Source organism: Uranotaenia lowii, chromosome 3 (assembly GCF_029784155.1).
Source record: "Uranotaenia lowii strain MFRU-FL chromosome 3, ASM2978415v1, whole genome shotgun sequence".
Classification (NCBI taxonomy): Eukaryota; Metazoa; Arthropoda; class Insecta; order Diptera; family Culicidae; genus Uranotaenia; species Uranotaenia lowii.
In genome coordinates this window covers 178,992,313-179,018,280 of record NC_073693.1, presented here as the reverse complement: position 1 = coordinate 179,018,280, position 25,968 = coordinate 178,992,313, and the positions used below count along the sequence as shown (strand labels likewise).

Genomic DNA, 25,968 nt, shown 5'->3' with positions numbered 1-25,968 from the left:
ACATGATTTCGAAGCATTTTCGTTGAGCTAAAAAATGTTATCTTTTCTAAGTGAAAGGAGACTTGAGCCTTTATTTAAGGATACTTAATCCTTCTTTCTCGATAGATAAAAGGTAAGTTGACAATTTCGTTGGCCATATTTTTCAGTATTTAAGTCTCAGTTGAAGAGAATTCTAAGAGGTCGCAGCAAGCGCTGCTCGCGAACGGACGTGTTTTTTTTTTCGACGTCACGATTTTCTCATTTATTTTATTTTTTCGTGAATGGACAATTATTTTTATCTGTTTTGGGGTTTCGTTTTAGAAATATGTGTTATGATATGAGTGACGATTATGATTATGATAAATTATCTTCAAGGACAGAACCATTCAAATCCCTGTCGCCTGCAAAATGGATTACCTGTTTGAATAAGCGTAGCGTTTTTTTTTCTTTTTATGATTCCATTTTTATAAATTAAACATAGTCGTTGATAATCAAGCCCAATACAATCATATGAAGTGTTAAGCAGGGAACTCTACGCTACATTCCTCCCTTGTTCCTGTTTTTTTTGCGTGTTTCAACACATGGTTGACCTGGCCGTAGTAGTTTTTGCAATGCATATTCTATGAGGAACGCAAGTTTTTCATTTCTCAGGATTCGTAGGACATTGTAGTTTTTATCCGCTATCGGATAAGACTGGGTCAACTCCTTTTTCGTGTACAGCCCTCATATTTACCCTTTATAGGGTACATAGGCTTTACGGCATATCGTCGGGTCAAATTTACACATTATTTCAAACTGCGCTTGATAGGGATGGGTGCTTTTTCTGATCTCAAGCAATGTTGCATACAAGGGAAATTCAATAAAAAAAACAGATATAAAATTGATAAAAATGCAGCTTTATTCCATGTCAATCAAGTTTGCCATTGGCCATCGCACAGAGGTCCGAAATGGCTAAAAGTGGAACATTTTTTTTCTAGCGCCTCTATCTTTCATCCTATGCCTTAAGTGTCTTGAGAACATTTGCTTCTTCAAACATGCTTCATAACTTGGAAGTATCAAAAGTAAATCAAAGTCCACTATTAAAAAAATTGAAAAATCTAAATTTTTTATTTCAATAGATGGAACTTAACTTTATACTACAAAGTTGTAGAATACGTGAAAATATGAAACTTTATTGAATACATCAAGACTCTATATCTTTTGAGAGCAGAGTTATAAAGGTTTTCTTATGAAAGTTATTTAAAAGTTAGTTTTTTAAACTTAGCTATAGTTAGATGAGGATTTACATGAATAAGATGTTCTGAACATTTGTTAGGGCATTCAAATCACACGTTTTGCAGAAGATTTCAACATTCTACGACGTTTCTTAGCCAACTTATTGCAACTTGAAGGTTTATTTTTACTCAATTTCACAAGCTTTTATTGCAAAAACGTGCAAGTAGATTTTTAAAACTAATAAACCACATTGAAGCTTGAACTAAGCGCAACAAATTGGTGTTGGCGCCTTTTGTCTCCACATGTTCATAGAGTCTTGATGTATTCAACAAAGTTTAATATTTTCACGTATTCTACAACTTTAAAGTATAAAGTTAAGCTCCATCTATTGAAATAAAAAAAATAGATTTTTTAATTTTTTTTTATAGTGGACTTTGATTTACTTTTGATACTTTCAAGTTATGAAGCATGTTTGAAGAAGCAAATATTCTCAAGACACTTAAGACATAAGATGAAAGACAGAGGCGCTAGAAAAAAGTTCCACTTTTAGCCATTTCGGACCACTTTGCATCGGTATCAGGAAATCTGAAAACATTTCAAAATTTCTATAAATCGTTTTCGTATACAATTCTAAAAATTTCACCTTTAATTTATCACAAGAAAGTTGTGGCTTTTTCCAACTCCATCCGGTTCGGTTTCTGCTGGTGAACCGCGGCTAAGGTTCGGAGAAAAAACATTTCTCCGGGATCAAACCGTCCGGCAAATTGTATTTTGGCTGATGCTAGCAGTTCCTTGTCCGATGCCCTAGTTTGTTGTTTGTTTTGATTGTTCTTTTGTTGTTGTTTTTTGTTTTTCGGTTACTTTTGGTTTTTCGGGATGATTTTTCTTGTAACCTACGCAACCGCTCCTTTGCACCAAAAGTGGTCCAATCCTGCTTCCAGTTCCATTTTTTGCCTAAAAACCTCCAGCCTGGACATGTGTGATCGGGTTTTGAGGAGGATTTTTCAGCTAATTCATCTTGAAGATTTTTAATGGGTTTAGCGGCATGGCATGTGTGCTTTTCCTGAAGACTAGACACTGTACCCCCTATGCTCTGCGGAGTAGCTCCACATCCTCGTGGTGCAGAGTGGAAACGTGTCTACAGACTTGTCACCTGTAGGCGTACGGCCGAGAGAACTACACGTCACACTTGGTGCAGCCAGCCCGCCAGTCCCGAAGAATCGAGACGGAGAAATAGTAGGATGTGTGTGTGTTAGAATAGAGACTGATCAATGTCACCCCAAAGCATCAAATTCTGAACAGATACGAAAACGATTTTTAAATCCAATTTAACGAGGTCTAATAAATTTCTGCATCCATGTTTTACGTTCATTGGAGTCACGTACTGGGTTTTAAAATATAAAACATGTCACATTCCGCTTAATAGAAAAAATAATAGAACTATATTGAAAAAAAGTGATCAATATTACCCCGGATTACGGTACTCTAATTGACAGTTTGCTCAACGGTTTATAAATTGTACAAGTTTTCCAATAAAATAATCATCATTCGAATCACCTCAGTTGATGGGTGAACAGAAACGCCCAATTATAATTTGAAACGCCAATTATAATTTGAATTATTATTAATGAAACATCTCATCAATTTTCTCAACTCCTTTAACAAAATCGATGGTTAACGAGCTAAGTTGGACGGAAATATCAAGAAAATAGTTCGGAAACAGTACCGATTAACACCATTTTACGGTAACAATTTCCCTGCACGTGGGATTAATCGGGTAAACGAAAAGTCATTAGATCTTAATTGACATGTTCACTTGGTATTCGTTCTCCTAAATTCGCTATGTTTTTTTTCTGTTCGAAAAGGCACCTGACGGACGGCTATGAATGGAAAGTCTCTGATACTTTGCCTCGTATCGAAAAGTTCATTACGCTTCGGAGGACAGAAACGGACAAAACAAACCTCAGAATGTTTATCATCATCATCGTTATTATAAAAAGGAATGGATATCATCATCGGCATCCAGCGATCCCGTGTTTTTTTCTGAAGTCGTTCGTCTTTTTTGGATCGCAATAAAAATTATCCAATGAGTCGGCATCGCTTTATGATCGTTTATCCGAGAACCACAAACTCAAACTAATAATGCGTTGTAAAATAATGTAAATTGTGATTTTATTAGAGACAAGTCAACCGACAATCAGACGACTGACTGCACACATGAGATTTTTTTTTTGCTTCTTCTCGTGCAGTCTCCAACAGACGACAAGATATTAATAACGTTGTTATGATAAAATTATGAATAAATGATCGAAGCGGAATATTGAATTGCATTAAAATATTGATTTCGCTGCCTGACGTTCGTTCTTGGAGGTTTGACGTCGTGGACGAAAAAGCTTCCGATGCCGAATCAAGAATCGGCACATGTGAGTTTACAATGTTCACAAATCAGCAAGTAGAGATGGGATAGCTGGAATCGAAACTGATTGAAAAGTCAACTTAGCAACTCGAGGCTGGAAACGGAAAAGATGCCAAAAATATATATGTAGCAAAATGATGAGAAAACATAAATTTTGAGTATTTTTTTTAACTCTCCGACTCTCCTCCGGTGGTGCATAGTGATCAGATTTTAGATTCATGGTCCCAAAAAAACATGACATATGTTATGTTGAACCGATGTTCGCTGGATGTTTTCAAAAGGCCGATCGATCGATTCGATTCAAAGTTTTCTCAGCGAAGCGCAGGGTTTGAAAAATTGAGTTGCAACCACCACTGCCAAATTTATTCATCGGCGATCGATGACAATAATAACTGAAATTATTGAATGCGTTCTTGTTAGTTGTTCACTGGAGACATTGATGGAAGTTTTGTTGTTTTTTTTTTTTGGCGGCGCTTGGTGGCCAATGATTTATTTCGCTATGGCCCATTTCCTGTCAGTTGTTTCCAATTTTGCTTCATGTATCATCCTCTTGAACTTTGTTGCTATTTTATAAGCTTAGTAAAATCACCTATATGTATAGTAGGGTGGCAATTGATGTATGGGAAAAAATTCATGATCAAACTTTAAAAGCGACCATATACATTTTGTAGATTGGCTGAAAAAACTGACCTGTGCAAATTTTCAGCTCAATCGGACTTTAATTAGGGGTGCATCAACGAGCTCAAAGTTTCGGTTTTTCTACCCTCAAAAATCACCTAAGAGGCGACCAAAGGAAAACGGAAGCCTGAAAATTTAATATTGATGGAAAATGAGTTAACACCAGATTTTGATTATTTTTTTTATCCAAATCTGGTGTTATCTCAAAAGAATGTTGGTCAGAAATCACCTAAGGGGAGCCCAAAGGAAATTTTAAAAAATCAAAATTAAGTGTTGATGCAAAATGACTTAGAAACACATGAAATTGATGGATAAATTAACGACTCGTGCTGAGAAAATCCACTTTTTGCAACTTGTTGCATACAAATCTTTTTCGAGAAAACACCAGATCTCGACGCATGCATGCATTTTTTTTATTAATTTGGCCTTAAAATAACAATTTCGTTTTTTTTCCGATTTCTTTTGGTTCCTCTTAGGTAATTTTTAGGGTAAAAAAACTGAAATTTTGAGTGCTTTGAGGCACACCTAAATCTAGCTCGATTGAGCTGAAATTTGGCACATGTCAGTTTTTTTTGGCAAATCTACAAAGTGTATATCAATTTTTGAAAATATACATGCCACCCTGATGTATAGTCATAGTTGGAAATCGAAAAACTATTTTTTCTAGTAGGAACGAGTTTAAAGAAAATGTAGCACTATCCGCACTCCGGTTTTCCGGTCTTCCGCGTTACCGTCAAACGAGGCATCATGCAACAGCAGGGTTAGTTGCAACATTTGTACACCACAACAACACAGATTTAATTTTTATTTTAATATAATGTAATATAGTTATCATTTAATGAAAGCAAAATGATGATGACATCTCACATCGTGAGATAGTTCATTATAGTTTTTGATTTTTATTGAATACTTAAAAAATTGTTGATAACAAATATTTACATTTTTCGATACCATTAAAATATTATCCAATATGAAGGATCCAATATGGCTTAATGATACATCCTACAAACTTTATATTGCACTTGCGATCCTAGACCAACACTGTTGATGTAAACTTATTTTTCGAACCATCATCAAATTTTTTTTAAATAAATATTTTCATATTCAATTACCAGTCTGAGCTAAAATGCATCAAAATACAGATTTAAGATACACCTTTAAAATCTCGTTTCCATATGCTGGAATATGACTGTATTGCATCACGCGTTTGTAAGTTTCAAAATTTTATCCATTCAAACATTAAATTTTATGATTTCAACTAGTAGAATTTTCTGTAGTACTTTTTACCCCTAAATGTATGCAACACCCATATGCTTTTTTTTAAACAATTTGACAGAAATAATGTAAAACGCAATTCGAACAAAACCAAAAATTATGACATCACAAATATAAAAAATATAAATTTTCAAACGTTTTCATTTAATTTTTCATCAAAAACTAAGTTTGTTGCAACTTACTCCTTTTTAGAGGGTGAAAATTGCTTGTTTTGGAAATTTAAAAATAACTAGTGGAACCAATAATTCAGACAATTTGATGTTCCATCAACCTAAAAATTTTTATGTACATTCGGTCTTATTATCGGTGGACACTAAGCTTTAAGAAGCCATTGAAATTTAAAAGTGTTGCATGATGCCCCAGATGACGATACCCGAGCAACCACTATCATACAAAATCTGTGTAAAGTTGAGATTTATCGCCGCGATATTTTGTAACGCTTTCTATGGATGTTTCAGCAATCTATATAAAAAGCTGGCAAAATTCGGGCATTTGATTTCATAATTTACGACCAATAATCCGGTCAAATTTGGTCAAAACCCAGAAATTACTCAACAAAAATCATGAAAAATTTATTTTTTCATCAACATTTTAAAGCTTATTTTAGGATTCCAGAAAACTTTTCATGATTATTTTTATAAAGCTTGCTCAAAAAATAAAAATTTATACTACACAATACATTTTTTTTTTCAAATAAAGAAATAAAATCCAGGCAAAATCCGGGCTTTTCCAATGAAATCCGGGCAACCAATTGTTCGGGCAACCAATTGTCCGGGCAATTTTGTATCAAATATCCGAAAAAAAAACCGGATAAAACCAGGCAATCTGGAAACCTAATTCAAAAATGATTTTGGAGGAAAAAGTAAAGGCAATTGAAAAAGAGTGCTTTAAATGGCAACACATTTTAACACAAATTTAGGAGCACTTTTCTTGGTGTTAATCGAAAATGGACAAAACAGTGTCTAGGGTCCTTTGTAAACGAAGACTATAATATAAAACGAAAAAAAATCATTTTTAAATTCAACCCAAAAGATATTCGCTTTCAGCTTTCATTGATAATCAATAATTAAAAACTTATAAATTATTACGGTAATTTTTGTCGCTGGAGGTCTTATTAACATTTCTTCGAATATAAGTAAAGGTAATTACAGGGAAAAGGATTAAACGAAAAATATTTGCGAAGCGAAAAACAACGCACTGATCCACGTTCAATATGATGGAAGCAGAAATGAACATATTTCTCGATTAAATAATAAGCCACTGTCCCTATTCATCCAACTTGGGGTTAAACAGAAATAACCGTTTAAAATTGATAGTAACAAATCCGAACTACTTTTTTTTTTTCTTTGATTGACTTTTTTAAGATCCACTTGACATCATTTGAAAGAAATATTACGATAACAGTCCGTAAACTGTTCCGATTTACCCCATTTTAAGTTACCAATCCAGTTCTACAAACATAAATAATGATTTACCGTCTACTTACATGAACATTATTTTTGTTTTTTTGTCATGTTTTTATATGAATTGAAACATTATTTTTGTGAAAATTCAAAGGCTGAACAAATTTTGCCGAGTCAGCTAGTGTTGAAATAAAATGTCTTGAACCTTTTACTAAAAAATAAATAAATCAATTTTCGTAACGTCACAATGCATTCTTAAATTATTTTGAATAATAAAAAAAATCAGTTCTCCAGTAGAGGGGTGCTTGGAATGGATAAACTATAACTATTAGCAAAAAATTGTCTATGATATTCGTTGTAAAGCTCGTTTTTTCCAGCACTTCACGTAGTTATCCACCATCAGTATTAACTTTTTTTATTATACCTACTAGCTGACCCGGTGTGCGTTGCAACACCTTCCAAAAATAAAATTAATTTTAAGAAATAATTTCAATATGTTTTTTGTAGGTATCGGAAGTCAAAAAGAAACTTGTTTAAAGTGCCCCTATTCCCTTCCCAGCCGCAAAAGCTGGAAGGAAGGAGGGGTCGCATTTTTTCGTAATTAAAAACACTCATATCAAATTTAGTTATATTGGTTGATAAGTTTTAAACAATACATCAACATTTATATGGAACCCCTTCCGTCCCTCACCTCTCCACACTCAAGGCAGAGAGGTCTGTAAAATTTTTTAGAAACATATCTTGAACTCAAACACCTTTCCAGGTCAAATATGAAATTTTTTTTGCTTAATTACTTCTATACCAAGAAAATTGTTTTGAACCCCGTTCCCATTTCTTATGCACCCATTGGAAAAAAAGATGGTATTTCAAATAATCATGAAACCATTTCTCGTACCCAATTGATTTCCCATGCCATATTTGGTTCCATTTGTTTAATAAGTTCTTGGTTTATACAAAACAATTTTATGTGAGCTCTCCTCTTCCCTAAAGTTATCCTCAATTGAAGGAGAAAGGAGTCTCGAATAAGCATATAACCATTTATCGTATCCGAATGCCCTCCCATATAAAATTTGTTTCCGTTTGCTCGATAAGTTCTCGAGTTATCTGAAAAATTGTAACTGAGCCCCCTTCTCTTCTTCCTATCACCCCACTGGAAGGAGGCAGTAGTACCAAATATTGATAGGAACATTCCTCGTTACTACTCAAATACCCTAGCAAGTGGAATTCCATTTGCGGGCTAAGTTCTCGAAAAATGAAAAAACTGTATGGGTGCACCCTCCCACCTTAAAATTTCCCCACAGGAAGAACAGAGGGTTCTCAAAATATCATAGAGACATTTCTCGTATTCAAAATCCTTCCCATGCCAAATTTAGATCCATTTACTTTATAAATTTTCTAATTATGCTGGGGGCTTGTGATATAGCTCAGTTGACAAGTCTGTTGCCTCCTGAGCAGATGTCCGCGAGTTTGAGCCCAAGAGCAAACATCGAACACAGTTGTACCGGATAAGTTTTTCAATAACGATCCGCCAACTGCACCGTTGATAAAGTCGCGAATGCCATTAAGATGGTAAAACGACTATAATCGAAACAAAAAAAAAGAAAAATAAATAAATAAATAATTATGCTGGAAAATGTAAAGGAGCCCCCTCCCCCCCTTCTATCTCTCCACAAAAAGAAGCGAAGGGTATCAAATATTCATAGAACCCTTTCTCGTACCCAAATACTCCTCCAAGCCAAATTTGGTTCCATTTGCTCGAATAGTTCTCAAGTTATGCAATAAAAACTGTATAGAAGACCCTCCCCTCCCTGCCTATATCCTCACTGAAAAAGGGGAGGGGTAAAAAATAACCATAGAAACATTTCCTGTGTTCCAATACCCGCCCATGCCAAATTTGATTCCAGTATCTTGATTAGTTCTCGAGTTATGTAAAAAATTGTAAGATAGGGCCCCTCCCTCCTTCCTATCTCCCCACTAAAAAGAGGGAGGAGTACCTCATATTCATAGAAATATTCCTCGTTCCCAAATACCACCCCATGCCAAATTTGATACCATTTGCTTGATGGGTTCTCGAGTTATGCAAAAAATTGTCTTTTGTTTGGGAGGCCCCTCCCCCCTTTTATGAAAGAGGCAGGGGTCTCAAACCATAATAGGAACCTTCCCCTGCCTCCAATACCCCCACCTGCCAAGTTTCACGCAAATCGGTTCAGTAGTTTCCGAGTCTATAGGGAACAGACAGACAGACAGACAGACAGACAGACAGACAGACAGAAATTCATTTTTATATATATAGATTGAATTTTAGAAATTTTGCCATCGATTATGTGACCTTCTATTTCGTGAGAATACCAGTACTGTAGAATTTTTTGTGCAATTGGTAACAACAAAACAACAAAATATGATTTAGATAAAAAAAATCGAATGTACAACTTACTAAAAGAAAAATATTGCAAATTGCAAAAAGCAAAAAAAAAACAAAACATACACTAAATGCATTTTCAAATGCAGCGTGCATGTACTAAGCTATTTTCCAAAAGCAAATTTTCGTGGACTCTGACACTGAAATTCAGGAAAATAATTAACTATAACAATCTGAACATTTACATTGTAATTATTTTAGAACTATGAGTTTGTTGAAGTGCAACGGATTATTTTTCGAGAAATTAAGACAGTTCCAACACGGAAAAATTGGTGTTATAAAGCGTTTTTGAAAAAAAAAAAATAGATAGAACAAGCAAAGAAAAATTGGCGGAGTTTTTAGCGGAATCTGCTGTAATGCTGAATAATTGATTACTCAATCAAAGAGAGCAATCAAGCTTATACTCACTTACCATCTCCAGAGAAAATATTCGGATATAAGGTAATATTTCTTTCGAAGAGAGGAGAAAAGCACTGTTTAATATGTTTTCGCATTTTCCATACGTCGTTTTCTTTATTGCAACTAGTAACATTACGATGGTTTGTTGTTTGTGGTTTTTCTTCTTCAGTATGATAATTTACAGTACAATTACTTCAATTTTATTACCTCAATAATATATAAAGTTGTTTCTCCATATATATATATACGATTTTCACATAGTTTTAGTAAGTCAAATTCACTTAAATGATTTACACATTTGTGTAGTAATTTCCTGCACTTGAACATTCAACTTAATAGGTAAATTTCTCAATAAAAATAAATAGGATGATTAAATAATTAACTAATGTAAATTTTATACACTTTTACAGAGGTTGGCTTGCCGTAGTACAACACACTTTTTTTCTACCCCATCGTCGTTTCTGACGTTCGGACCAATGTCTTCTTGTCTATTGCTAACTTTGAACAAGTGGCCTACAGTTTGAATGATTGTTGAATTATACAAATTACCGACTTTGTTTTGTTTACCATTTTTGGTTTTTTGTTCTAGATTCGTGAGGCGAGAAACGTTCGTGGTATTTTTTTTTCTTTCCTTTTCTTTTCTCTTTGAACTAGTGAAATGGCTTCTAGTGAGTTTTCCATGATATGTCTTTATTTTACACCAATGGAAATAGAGAGTAAAAACTAAACGCAACGACTAACTAGTGGAAGATGAAGAATCTTTAGAGGTAAATTAGAAACAAGATTGACTAAGAAAAGAAGGAACGGCCTCTCAAAAATTTACGTTCAATAAAAGAACGATAAAAGCAATATAAAAACATCCACTCGTCGCACTACTTATTACCCTCTTATCAGTTAATATTTAATACATTTTAATATCACATACACTATTTTCTGTTATCTATATCATTATCTATGTACAACACTTTGCTTAAATGTTTCCATTTAGTTTTAGCATTTATTTTTACAAACACTTGTATTTTTATACAATGTACAAAAGAAAACCGTTTCTTGAGAATACGAAGGAAAGCATTGAAATTCACTACGCCCAGGGTGTTTTTATGGGCGTAATAAACTTTAATTCGGGCGATAGAATTTTCCAAAAACGTTGAGCCCATTTGATCATTGCTTTGTTTCTTACTTTTTTTTTGCGAGCGCCTGAGGACTGAAAAAAAAACAATAAAACCCGTTTTTCCTAAGAAGATGTTTTATCTTTACCACGATCCTCCTTTCGTTTGTGCTCTTTTTTGCCTTCTCTGTCTCTCTCTTTCTGTTTATGACTAATTCGTTGCACTTTAGTATATTCCGCCGTTTTATATACAAATACCCAAACTTATCAAACGCGCAAGAAAACGTTCTTCCTTCCCATGGGGTTGATATTTCCGCTTGATTTTTTTTTATTGTTTCGTGGTGGTGGAACTGTTCAATTTAGTTGTCTCTTTCTCACACGGCGGGTTTTTGCACTTTTGCCGACGGCTGTGGGGATTTTGCGCAGATTGCGTTTCGCGTAAGAAAAGAGCAGGTTGGGGATGTTTCTTGTGTATTGGCGAATTGGTGGAACATCGCTGATGGATGTATCGCTATGTGTGATTTCAACTCAGTCGGTATTTTGGTAAATTTCAATATGTCACTAATTGTTGGTCTGCTTTATGAAAAATTAAAGTTTAGTGTCACTTTTGAAAGAAGAAAACTTATAATCACATTCGTCATTATTGTCTGATTGTATGTTTCTTAGAGTTACCATCCGATGATGAGATGCCTTACTTGATTTCCAATTGTCATGGTTTAGATGTCACTAGCTTTTCGGGAACAGCTACTGGTGGCGATGAAGGGGTTAGGTTTTCGGGACCAGATGAGGTGCTAGAGGCAGGTGACACGCCAGGATGGGGCGCGGTATTTGGATGGCTGGTGGTGGTGAGACTGAGTGGTGCGAAAGGCGACCCACTTCCGGATGCTTTCGATATTAGCGGGTTGATGCCGACGGGGATGCCATTGTGGGCCAATGTGGCACCAAATGTCCTCTGGTATGATTCAAGTAGGGAAACTTCTGGCGATCCAGGTGCCAGATGTTGCCCGTAAAGATTTCGGTAGAATTCAGGCCTCATGTAAGGATGATGGTGCAGGGGATTCAATCCACGGCCAGCGAGAGGTGCAATGATTTTTCCCGGCGATGGGTAGCCTGCCGTCGGTGAGGATGGCTCAGAGTCTTTGTTTTCTTTACTGGCCATATCTGCTAGGGACCATATCCGTGGCTTGTTGGGGTTAGTACTGCCACTTGGGGTATGATTAATATCTGGAGGCGCACCCAATGTCGGCCTTAGGTGAGGAGGAAAGTGCGAGGGTTGCAGGAGGGGATGACCTGGCATGTGACGGTCATAGATATCGGGGGAATTCGGTCCACTGCCGTTTCGTGATCCGTTCCAATCACTGTGACCTGGTCGATCAAGCATATCTAGCCGTGACGGTCTATCGCCATCTTCACTCGATCCCGTGCCGGAGTCTTTGGAATCTATTAATGGAATAAAGAGAAAAACCATGTTCAATGATTGAGTGTACAATTATTTATTCTGATTAACGCCCCTAATGGAATAGATGTTTGGGCACACGAATACTTATTAACTCATTAGTACAAGAGAGAGAAAAAGAAATAAACCCACCTAATATCTCCTTGTCGTCCTTCAAGCTCTTGTTATCGTCATCGTCATCATCCAGGTTGACATCGTCGTCCTCCACTCGGTTGCGTGGCTCCCAGGTCATCTTGTTTTCCTTCTTCAGCCGACGGCGGGCGTTTGCAAACCACGTGGATACTTGCGTGAGCGTCATTTTCGTGATTATCGCTAGCATAATCTTTTCGCCTTTGGTCGGATATGGGTTCTTTTTGTGCTCATTTAGCCACGCTTTAAGCGTGCTCGTGGTCTCGCGGGTGGCGTTTTTCCTTCGCGCTCCATTCAGGTCCATTCCAAAGCTGATGGAAGTAACACAGAATGAGGAAGGAAGAGAAGAGAAAAGAAAGGAAAATGATTAATTTTGGGGCTAGAACCACTAATTGCGCATAATATCGTTTGCGTATGGGTGAGGTTTTCGGGAGGTGGGCAAAAATTTGTGGGTGACGGAAAAAATCGAAATTGCTGTGTGGTATGAAAATTCATATTTTCTACGCGAGCTATGTACGTAGGACGTCGTGGTCAGCATTGGAGAGGAACGGTAAACTTTCTATAATTTTCAACAGCCGCTGCCAGCAGTTTTTGGTCACTCTGCGGTGTTTCACCATCACAGAAAACCGTAATATGGTGGTTTTGTTGGCTCGCTTGGACTTTTGAACTTGCTGCCGAGCAATGTATATGCACAGATTCAAAGGATGAGCGATTGAAAATTGTCCGTGTTGAACAAGCAGTCAATTGCAAAGCACAAAAAATGGCCGTAGTTGACACCGGAATGCAGCAGTATATGCTGCACGAAAAGGCTATTCCGGTCACAGTAGGCTAGGAGAGATTTTTTTTATTGCGCCCCAAATGGTCGACATTTTCGGTTACCGCAGTGGGTACTCGTACAGCCAGACAAGGCCTACTAACACTACTGCTACTTCTGTATTCGATAAACTGTGACCTAGCCGTCTGCTGTCATCCCAGTGAACTATGATGATGCCAATGGAGTGCGCTGTCAGTGTGTCACGCCTTAGGCGCCATTTCGTGTTGCGTTGTCGTGATATTCTGCGGATACGAAACCAGAGCACCAACAAGCCAAAAGAAACATCGTGTTACCTTTAGGCGTAACAAGCTTGTTTCTGTTTCCGCCAAGTTATCGCAAAAGTTTTATCAATTTTCGTTGTTTCAAGTTTTCAGTTTTCGTTTGCAAGTGTGGAGCGAGGGGGTGCCAGAAGCAGAAATCACACGTCTGTAGGGTGCTGTGTTAAAGAAGCGCCCTTTCAAATTGACTGCGTTCCCTTTTATAAAAGACTGGAATCCCCAAAAAAAAAACTACAAAACAACGACATGGATACATTCGCCAGTGAACGAAGCAACAATCGAGATTCGGTTTACCACCGCTACAGCCGCCACCGCATTACAGAGACGCCATGTTTTATGTTTCCTCTTTTTCCGCCTGTAACCGTATTGATTGTAAAGGCCCCTCGCCGAAACATTATAGCCCGAACAGGAACGAGAAGAAAAAAGCGAGCACATGGAAAGGAATGTGAACAAAAGAACATGGAAAACCACAGACTCGATTTGATTCCCAATTGAATAAACATTAAAGCAATTATCAAGCCAGGCATGAATTGGCTCCTCGGCGTGGCCACCGAAGCCAAGAAGAAGTTCGGGACGAAGCCAGATGAATGATGTATGAAAAAATCATTAAAACTGCTTTGCTTGGCTTTTCGGTTCTTCTTCGAGTCGGTACGATCTCCGGAGAATTTTGTAAGTTGTACTCCATTTTGAAGTTCTGTCGATCCGGGCGCTGGGATTCCGAAACGCAGTAGGCCGTTCAATGTAAAACAATCGCCCTGATTCGCTAGCACGGGAAGAACATAAAAAAGATACAGGGTCGCCGCTTGCTGCTCTTAGTTTCTGTGTAGGGGTACCTCGCAAACCAAACGAATGGGTGTGGAATAGAGACCTCATAAAAAGAACATGAGAGCGCGTAAAAGTTATAATTTAAAGTGCTTGTTTCTCCACCCCAATCATCGTCTTTTCGCACTTTCAACCCAATAATCAAGTGTTTAGTGTTCTGTTCTGTTATTTGCCGAGCGCTGCTGCCGAGCTTCGCGCTCTGAATTTATAATGGTTGCTTTCATACTTTTCTGCCGTTTGCCCGGCAATATCGCAACACATTCATCCATTCATTCATTCAGTTCAGACGAAAGCATTTTGAAAAGGACCTGTTCTCGGGGTGCAACATGTGAATAATGACACCAGAACGCAGCAGAACCGGGAGTCAGAGCATTTTTTCATAAGTTTATAATGAATGATAATTACTACACATAATAGGCTAGCTTCTGGATGAAGGAGGTACTGCCATGTCTTTTAACAAATCGGAGCGCAGAAGGAGGGCGAGCAATGTCTGAGCCTTTTTCCATGAACGCAAAACGACGACCCCTAGACTGCAAATGAAGCAAAAACGTGAAGCAATTTGAATGCATTACCAGTGTGGTACTGTTGAGAAAAATTTTTAGCAGAGAAAATTCTTGCAAACTGACTACAATTTCTTGCCTTGTATTTTGGTAATAACCAAAAACCAAATTGAAACCCTTAAACACGATTTCGCTTTTTTTTTTATTAACGATATTATTTATGATTTCTATTGTTTTTTTTCTCTGTCTGTATATAAACTCCATTCCATCTCTTTATCATCAGCTTAGATAGCAAATGCTAGTTGTATTTTATATTTCATTTCTAAAATGTCTCCCCTTTATGAAAAATCAATTCCAAAATCGATTACGACTATTCAAATTTTATTGCTAAACTATCGTGTATTTTATAAACATTCTTCCCCCTGGTTGCAGGTTTTTTTTGATGTCGTATTTCAATTGATTTACAGTTTACTTTCTTGACACCGAAAAGGTGAATTGCCAGAACTCACTTGGGCCAAAGTCAGCCGAAGTTTGTTGTCCAAAATAAAGCAACTTAATTCCAACCTCATATTTGATTTATGCTCCGGTGCTGGTTTGGCCAAACCAACTGATTGATGCGACGAATAGCTTCATTAATATTCACGATCGATTAATGTGCTTATTTTCGAACATGTTTCTTAACCAAATGACAAGTCGCACACATCCAGACACGCTGTTTTCAATCGATCACGACGGTCGATCGATCGATCGGTCGGTCGAATCAAATTGAATCGCTTGTGACCACCAGGTATGGGCTTCCGCTAGGTCCAAAACGGGCAGCAGTCGGACTACCAGATTTGGCTAATGGCCATTGAGGCTATCATTACATTATGGTAACACAAATCGACAAGCATTTGTAATGATGATTCGCGGGATTTCGATCGCACAAAGAAATCGTCGGAAATGCACGATCTTTTTTTCAAATAGCTGGGGTACATACCCATTTTAATTGTCGATCAAGTTTAGTGTTGCATTCAGATGATGACCAGAGCCACTTCGTGTGTTGAGAAACTCGTTGAATTTGATGACGCACTTCAAGCACACCAAGTTAAAACCGCGCCGGCTTCAGCAAATGCATTCTCATCGAATACTGATATGGCTAGGTAATTCTTCACATCAAAAACAACAAATAACTACGAACTCCGGGGAGCGTGACTTTCCTAGAAATCAGATCTAATGAATGCACTTCTGGCCTGGTCGTTGAACGAATACACGTCAAATTGTCCCACCAAATCGTCCGGTAAGACAATCTTCACTCGACTCGATCATTCATTAGGGAGGGAAAAGAACGGAAGCCACGCTTTCTCGATGATGGTGCTATAAGACGCCGACGGACGCCGGGTTTCACTTAACTCCTTTTAGCGGTTTTATTGGTTATGTAAATGAGCCGCTCGCGAGGCCCAAAACCTTTCTCCATACCTGAAGAATCAGAACCGAAAGCAAACCCATTCCCTCATCGAATGTAGGACAACGGGCAAGCAGCAGACACATCAAAACACAGTCGAATCTCGCGGGAACATAAAACTCAAAGATAAAGGTATGATAATTTGATAATCATGGTTACTAAATTACTTGCTAGTTATTAGGTATTGTTCTGAGTTTAATTGCTGCCCGGGACAGTGTGTTCTTCGACTCCAGTTGGTAGCCGAATTTCAATTTTGTTTATCCAAAAGAGTGCTTGAAACTAGGTGAAGTTTATTTTCGGGGAGTTTTATTGCTCAAAGAGCTGCTGTAGGAAAACGAGAGCCTTGAGTTTTAATACGAAACATTTATTTAATAAATGCCACTGGAAACCACCGATGTTTATAACAATTAACTATGCAAGTGATATCATTCTGATAAAGAAAAAATAATAAGAAAAGGAGTTTGTGAGATGTTTAAACTAGCATTCATCCTTTCAGTTTGACTACCCCAATGCATTCTTTGGTTAGAATCATGTGTTCCGAAGTAACCAAAATATCGAAGTTGGTACCTTAGGGCAGCAACGTGGGACCGCTCCTGTTCAATGCAGCTCTTGGAATGCTTTAGGCAGGCAGATGACTTTATAATCTCTCATACGATTGCCAGCCACAACGACTGGAGTTTCAGCAAATGTTGTCAAATTGATTAAGTGGTGCAATCTGCATTGATGCCATCAGAGCCAGCGAGGTATGAGTGCATACTCGTTTCATACTCGTTTTTCTCTATATTCTATACATTTTCTGAAAATTGTAGTCTTCATCCGACTAAAAAAGTATGATGAAATTTAAAAAAAAAACTGAAATTTGCACCAGAAGAGTATTAAGTTACCTAAGTAGAATTGTTTGGCATTAATACCTCCCAATTTATGATTTTTGCACTCAAACTTCTTTGGCTCCAAACGCAAATAATATTCAATCAATTAGTGCGGGGAATTAAAATGTATGAATGAATAAACGAAGTCTTTAAAGACACACGTTTGCTTCAACAAAAAAAAACAAGTTGGCTGTAAAAACCCTTTTGTCAATAAAAAAAATTAGAAAACAGTCGTTAGCTTCAATAAAAGTGACCTTTCATAGAATTTTGAGTTGATTCAAAAATAAGGAAATTCCCAAATACCGCGAATGAAATTTTGGACACCGGAAATTCTCAAAAACTGTAGAAAGCCAGATTATTTTCTGTAATTTTTTTATTGGTAATAACTCGTGTCATAGAAACGGTGTCTCTGGGAGAAAACTTAGTTTTTCAAAAATTAGCTAATTTTTACACCGTTTAAAAGCTTGGACTTTTCCCTTTCTTTTGAGCTCAAATTTGAAATAATCTATCGGGGGGTCTAGAACATTTTTTTTTTGAATATTTTTTAACCTTTTAGCCATTAAGGCTTCTTCAAAGACAAAATCATACTAATCACTGTGAAATCGCCTATCTTACCTTTAGCGTTAATCCAATTTTGTATGTCAATAACATGATCTAATAGGAAATTTCCCTGGCTACAATTTTGTAGAATACATTAAAGTGATGTAAGTTGAGAGAAAAGAGTTGGAATGTCACAAACGAAGTGATTATTATTTCATTTGAAAAGTCTAATAAAACATATCATTATTAATTGTACAGACCAGAAATAGTAATCTACCATCTTAGTTATTGATTGTAGAGACTTTGAATATTCAGGATGGTTATTATAAAAAAAAAACAATCTTTTACATAAATTTGTTCAGGATCACCTGAAGTAAAGAGCTTTTGTTGGGTTTATGAAAAAATATCTCAGGCTGTTCTTGAAAATTAAGTTATTTATATTTTGAGCTAAGTAAGTGTGAGGACTTAATGAACAAATATTTAAGACTAGGAAACAAATTGGACTTTCTCGCTAATACTCGATAAATAAAATGGTTCCATCAGAGACACTATGTAGAATGATTTTGAAATCATTTTGAGAAAGCTTGATAACATGTGACATTTCAATATCAGACAAGGGCTTCAGATATATTCTTGAAATTTGCAAATAACCGGGGATATTTGAAGCGCAAAATATTTTTTTTTTGTTTCGATTATAGTCGTTTTAACATCTTCATGTCATTCGCGACTTATATCAACGATGAAGTTGGCGGACAAGTCATTGAAAAACTTATCCGGTACAACTTTGATCGATGTTTACTAGACTGGCCCAAATTTTCAACGCGGCACCCCCTAGATTGGTGCCTTTATGTAAAAAAATGACTTTCTGAAAGTTTCAGGTCATTTGGAAGAAGCACGAGCTGGCGCAAAGGACTTGAAATTTGTATGGAGATTTTCAGCAAAATGTATGGAAAATCGACATACCTTCACTCTTTGTTTTCTAAAATATGTTCCCAGTATGCTAGAAAGCTCAGAATTTCAGGAATTGTAGTTCAAATAATGACAAACAAGTTTGTAGAAGATTGAGACGCGATACGAGTTGACTGTGATGAGTTATTTGCAAATAAATGTGTAATTTTTTCCCACTACGAAGATATATCGTGAACGGTATATAGGTGGATTATAAGTACTAACTTGATCGCATTGTACACACTGAGATAACAGATAGAAAATTTGTGTCCTCGGCATAGTTGCATTTTTTTTGTTATAAAATAAGCTACAACTTTGCCGGGACACAAATTTCGTATTTTGTATTCTCACTGTGTGACGATGCGATCAAATAAATGCGATTATTACCCAATACACTGTTCACGTTTTATCATAGAAATTCGACAATCACACATTCAATTGCAAATAACTCATCACAATTAACTCGTATCGCGTCACAATCTTCTACAAACTTGTTTGTCATTATTTGAACTCAATTCCTAAAATTCTGAGCTTTCTAGCATACTGGGAACATATTTTAGAACACAAAGAGTGTAGTTATGGCGATTTTCCATACATTTTTCCGAAAATCTTCATACAAATTTCATTTCCTTTGCGCCAGCTCGTGCTTCTGCCAAATGACCTGAAACTTTCAGAAAGTCATTTTTTCACCTAAAGGCACCAACCTAGGGGGTGCCGCGTGGAATAGAACTATTTTTTTTGTTATGGGCCAGTCTAATGTTTACTCTTGGGCTCGAACTCACGGACATCGGCTCAGAAAGCAACTGACTTGCCAACTGAGCTATATCACAAGCCACAAGCGCAAAATATTTATCACTCTGTTTTATGAGAGAAACTAACAGATCAGACAATTCAGAGAAAATTCAGATTGAAAAATAAAGACATAAATAGTTCCTTTGCTGTTCAAATAATTATAAGCTTTTCAATCTCCATTTTCCGGTTAAAATATCACGTAGCTCATTACAACTTTTTTTTCATCAAATAAATAATGATAGTCGATCGGTGATTTGGATAAAAATGTATGACTGTGGAACTATTGGCATCGCTTTGTTTTTAAAGTTATGATTCAATAAAATGTAAGTAATGATACAATTTAAGTTTTTTAAACGTATCGCCTGCCAGCAGTCAGTGAATTCTCGCTCAATCATTATCGCTGTCAGGATCAACGCTCGTGAAACTGTATTCCATTATCATGAATTTTTGAACAAATTTCCAACCGACAATAATCCTTTTATTCCATCCGAGTGATTTGGTATCAGTGGAAAAAATTGCCCTCCCAGAGCTGAGGGCCTGATTCGTTTTTCGCTCCACGACGATCATCATCATTCGTATCGGTATGGCGGCCAAACGTTTCGTACAGCAAAAAATATCCTGTTCATTATAGCGTACTAGTCAGAGTTACATTACACAGCAATTACCGAGGAGGAGCCGTTTTTATTTTCGATCCGAATCCCGCCCTCCTACGGGGTTGTTCGCGGGCTGCCGACGACAAGTGTTGGTACCTATCAACAAAAGTAGGTACTTCCATCCATGCTGCCGCGAACCGAAGTAATGTCATTGCTGTGTTTGATGAATAATTAAATCTTGCTCTCTAGTTGATATTTCATTACAACGTTCTTTTGCACCACATACAGAAATACAGTGTAAACGAGACATCATCGGAGGCAGTCTCTCCATTCATCAGCGAACGGCGGTTCCGTCAAATTCGACGCTCAGTCTGTCGAAATTAATTTCACTCTTCCGCCGTTCCGTTCGTTTGTGAGATTGCTCCAAATTTGTCTCGGCGCGGAAGAATGGGGGAATGGGCTCCTCTCTAAACCGGCTATGCTGGTTTCTATCAAAAGTCAATCAAAATACAGAAAATTTGTCATGTCTGAAATTTACTGTTCAATTTCAATCAACCATCATTTATCACTGTTTAGAAATCGTCGCGTGTATTGTTCGTTTGGCTGTGATACAGAAAGGTAGAGACAGAGAGCAAACGACAGATTCCGTTTCTAAGCCACGCCATACCAGACCAGTAATGGCAGTTAAAATCTTGATGATAGATTTGCAAACGACGACTCTTCTAGCTAGCTGAACTGGCCCGAAACGAATCGTTCGATTGAGTAAATGAATAAACTTTGCTAAATGTGTTAACCTCCAGAAAGGTTGGACGATACAGATGACGCTGCTGATGAAAAAGCGTAGCCACTGCTGCCGCTGAAGGGATAAAAGTGTCACAGCATCCGAGGACTTCACGCGATCTCAGTCTATCTCTCTCTGTGACTCGGAGTTGAATGATGTCCTTTCGAATGTTGACGAACACGGTACAAAACTCGCAGTCAAACCAACTGTGCAGGAACCAAAAACAAAAAAGAATCGATCCGAAGCCGCCGTCTGCCGTTGATGGGCCTCGCGGATTGAGAAAATCAAATTCAGATAAATCATGAAGATGATATCATTCCGTAGGATTATTTATCATTTATGTGTTTCGATATTTATTTATGGGCTATTGAATTGAAAACACACTCGGTATAGGCCTACGGAATCGCGACTTGGAAGCTGACATTTGGCCTGTGAGGTGAAATTTTCGACGTGCAAATCTCAACCGTCCATCACACTTCACGTTTCGCAAATCGTCAACTCTTGATGGCGGAATCACGTCTACAGCCAATTGACAACGCTTTATTCGAACGTAGCTTACAACCGACTTCAATTCGACCTTGCCTGTTAAAATTGTTAAACGTATAATGACGACAAACAAGTAGCGCTAACCTTTTCTGTGCGAAACTGCTTGTCGGTGATGACAATTTGCAACAAATAAAAATCAATTTAGGCCCGGGTGGCCGAGAAAACATTGTTGTTCCTTCACACTTCCCTCAAATAATTGCGATCGAGAGAAGATGTAGCTATCGAATATTTACCTCCACACCATAAAATGTACGTTTTCATTATCTTGTTCAGGAGTACGGAGAACTATCAATTCGTAATGTTTATTAACAAAAATGTATTAATTCTGAAAGGCTTACACATTTGTCAATGGGCGAAACAAGCCAGTCGAGAGCGCCGCTTCGTTTTCTTGCAACCACACGCCCACGCAGATCGGCAACAAATGAACAGACTTTGTGACACTCAACTACTGCCCATAAATTATTCTACATCACACACGACAACAACCAACAACACGGTCAGACGCATTCCACTAGCCTCAAGCGAGGTGTTTTACGGTAGAGTGGGCTATTGGTAATTTCCTTTGAATTCGAACCATGTTTTGGAAATAAATCTTGAGAATCTTCATTCATATATTCTTCATGAAATTATTGATCTGACAATCAGGTTACCCGCACCTAGAAGTCTCGGTCACTTCCCCTTGAAATAGCCGAGCCGCCAAATTACAGGCGCACAGTGGTTCAAAGTAAAAAAAAAGTTGGAAAAAATTAATAAAAACTTTTCTGTTAAAGATTGTATGCGGAAAATTGAAAAAAAAAAAATTATTTTTTTTTCAAAGTTAGCTACTTTTTCTATAATGCAAAAACGGGTTCTGAGCTATAAAATGTAAATTTGATTTCTGTTGAATTATATATCTATGAATATTATTAATGAAGATTATCACTGTGATTTTTGTTTTGATAATTAATCGTTCGCACTGCAATATAAATACTTTATATTCTTCATTTTTGAACCAAACAGCGTTCCACTCAATGCTATCGTATTCAAAATATAGCAAAAACTAGCAGCTGATCAAAATGTAGATTTCCAAACGTACTTTTCGAACCCAGCTTACAACTCCATTTGTTTACATTTGGCGCATTCGCCCTTTTGCAAAATTCACTACCGAATTTTTTGAAGTATTGAATAAAAAATCCTTTTTTTTTTGTGTTTCAGTTGTCGTTCTTGTTTATTCCATGGAAGGTTTCCTAGAAAATATCTAATTACATCAAAATGTTTCTTGAATATTGAAGATTCGAATACTACATAAAAATTTTGGTTGTCGCTGACTTGAAAAATGGACATTCTCCAGCTTTTTGGAGATTTGAACAACTGTGAAGCAGCCAAAAGAGTTAGAAAGCTTTGAAGGGTGGCCTTAAAAAATCGAGTTTAACAGTTTAAATAGAGATTGAAAACTTGGCGTTCTTCAGGTACTGAAAAAAGTATGGAAATTTCCTTGAGCCAAAGTTTTTCTACCTCTCATTTTTAATTTAAATGAGACAACTTTTAGGCAACCCTCAAACGCTTGAATTTAGGAATTTGGGAAAATAAATCGCATAAAAAATCATGTTTATTTTTGGAAAAATATCAATAAATGCCCATACCTAAGGAGTGTTCATGAAAAAACGTGGAAACCTGTTTTTGAATGAAAAACGATAACCTTTTGAAAAAAAAAATCATAACATCAGGCTGAAAAATCGTGAAATAGTGTTGAGTTTTACACACAATTAACGTAAATATACCAATTTCAGCATCAATACTTATTTTATAACATCAAATAACAAGTCTCCAATTTCTTTCGTGAACAGTCCTTATATTTTGAACAGGCGATTGGAAGTAAAAATTCAACGAAAGTATCTTTAACTTTTACCTTTCAATTTCGATTTTTCTTTTGGCTTAACAAATTCATTTCTAAGCTTAATATGTTTATAATGGAATATTTAAAAAGTGTTTCATACAAAATTTGGGTGACTTGAGGCTTTATTTTGCACACATTTATAAACTGACACGAGACAAGAAGCACAAAAAAAAGATATTGATCGAAAACTTGAAGTTCTTCAGTTAGGTACTGAGAATGCTGAGAAGGATTTCTATTCGCGCAGCCAATAATTTGAACCATTCATTCATCAAAATAACAAACAGTAAAAAGGTTTACTTAAAATAAAACAACTCTAAGGCGACCCACAAACGCCCTTAAGTTAAGGAGTTTGAGAAGAAAGGTAAAAACTTGAATTCTAAAAAATATAATTATTTTTGGCAACTCTGCAAACATTTTAAAACTATAAAGTGGAGATTTTTAATCTTTGGTGCAATTTTCTAGAAAACAGTAGTTAATTTTGAACCAAGCGATAAAAGTTATAGTCCTTTTTGTTTGAATATTGCCACATATTTTATATGGGAAATCAAATATGAAAGGAAAACATCACAAATTTTTTTCATTAAACATCGATATTTTTTTAGTTAAACGAACTCACTTCTATAAGCCTTATAAGTTAATAATAAAGTCTGTCGAAAAGTTGGACAAAATTGGAATGATCTGATTTGTTGATTTATTTCGAGTTTCACTCTCGAACTGCGCACTGTATTTCCAATTCTCTGTCTGTTATCTTCTTAATAATATGATAGATTGAAATTATCACCCCTAAATTTATCCTTTACTCTTTCTATCCCCAGACCCATCCCTTATTCCATCCTCTTTTTTTTACTTCGAAGCAGTTAAGAGATTTTTTAAACTTAAAAAGTATTTAAGGAAAAGCAAACCCACTTAGAAAAGTACCACCGATAAAGACCGTCAACAGTTTTTCAAACTTCTTGGGTCGTAATAAAGTCAAATGAAGTAAAATACAGTAAATTCTTAATTCTGGTTTGGAATTTTGTTGCTGAACTCCAATTTTAAATCCGAGGAACTATTCACTAATAACCAAACTAAGGTCCAGTTAGTGTCAGGCCGTTTACTTTTATTTACTGTAGCGTCTCTATTTGTGGTACCGAGAAACTGATTACAGTGTTTTGATCTGGACATTTGTGCACCTAGTATTGAAAACTTCGCCAGGATTGGTACAAATTTGTTTTCGCGGATAAATTTGCCCGCAAATTAATGATTTTGAAAGCCAGCTGTAGCTGGTGGAAGAAAACAAAAGTCGAATGAACAAGCAAGTTTATAAGGAGAAGTGTCTTCAGGACATAGTTTTTTTACCGTTCGTACAGTCACAAAAAGGCCCCTTGAAGTTCTGCTCCGATTTAGCTAGGATTTCTTCAGAACAGCAAAAAAAATTTGTTTGTTTTTTTCCTAGAAGTTTAATAAAAGTCCTGCAAAAACATATTTTTACAAATTTTGTACGATATCTCCTCATGGAGATATCGGATATGTTATGAGCCCGAAAACTAACTGGTACAAACCTTAACTTTTAATAGGTACAATTACATCAATATCGGAAGTGGCCAACCTTTTATTTATTGAATTGCTTTTACTCTGATGAGCTTTAACATTATTAGTTTATTAGTTCAGCTTAGATCTAAATGATAATGGCAGGTGTGAAGCGTCGTGAAATATACCCAGATCGGCAAACGCTTTCAGATCGAACTAAATCGATATCCCACCCGAGCGCATCGGGTCCATCTTCCCGAAATATGTTTTGTTGTTTGTTGCGATCACAACCGGGCGATAAATTTCCGTCTGTTGATCCCAGGAGGCGGACGAATACATCGCACTACAAACAAGATTGATTTATTTGCCTTTTTTCCACGTCAAAACAACAACAAAAACACAACCGGTGAGTGTGAGAATGACTTCAAAAGTGTCGGCTGTTCCACCCATGCTGCCGTGTTGATTCCATGACCTCTCCTGGGTTCAGGGAAGCTCCTTTCGGAAAGCGGGGAGTGGTAAAGTAGTGCGCGCGCGATCATTAGCCCTGTCCTGTCCCCTTTGGTGCAAGCTTTGCTTGATTTATCAACAAACACGTCAATGAAGTTAAAGTCCCAAAGAAGCACCCGAGACACCGAGAGATGGTCTGTCTCATTTAAGTAAGTAGAAGTGGTGCAGCGGGAAAGATAGTGTTGTTGAATGTGGACGGACATGGCCAAGATTCAAAGGAAGGTGCTGTTAGGCGAGGTTCACAGGTTCGCTTGTCGATTCTCCCGTTGTGTTGGGTTCCTGTCTTCATTTCACGCCCTTATCGGAAGTGTCAGTTGACAGGTTCATGAAAAATTGAAAGCCTCACACCGATCAACCGCGCTGTGCCTGTGAGCTGTCTTGCGCTTAAGAGGATTGGCTGTGGAATCCAAGATGTTATCGGAAAATCATTTTCCGACAAAAAGGGACTATCACAATTCGTCTATCCAACATTTGGGTGTTTGACTGTGTTAAATTTTAGAACCGGGTTTGTTTAGATGCCAGGTGCAGCTGTTTGCCTGAAAGCCGTTGAATAGTTCCGTTTTGGAAGCATGGTATAATACAATTTAAAATGTATAGTTTGAATAGTATGGAAGTTTCCGGTTCATTTAAAAATGTTTGAAAACCCTGCGAATGAAACAGTTAAAAGAAATA

At 36.9% G+C, this 25,968-nt stretch overlaps 1 protein-coding gene across 1 annotated transcript in view; it reads right to left on the bottom strand.

The window, feature by feature from the left end:
• Nucleotides 1-9,877: 9,877 nt before the first annotated feature.
• LOC129755197 (homeobox protein araucan) overlaps nucleotides 9,878-25,968 on the bottom strand; it is an 80,722-nt gene continuing 64,631 nt past the window's right edge. The window contains exons 4-5 of the mRNA XM_055751571.1: nucleotides 12,481-12,788; nucleotides 9,878-12,332 (exon numbers count right to left, since the gene is read on the bottom strand). Coding sequence (XP_055607546.1) covers nucleotides 11,602-12,332; nucleotides 12,481-12,788 — 1,039 coding nt within the window. The 3' untranslated portion in view covers nucleotides 9,878-11,601. The remainder of the gene's footprint in view (nucleotides 12,333-12,480; nucleotides 12,789-25,968) is intronic.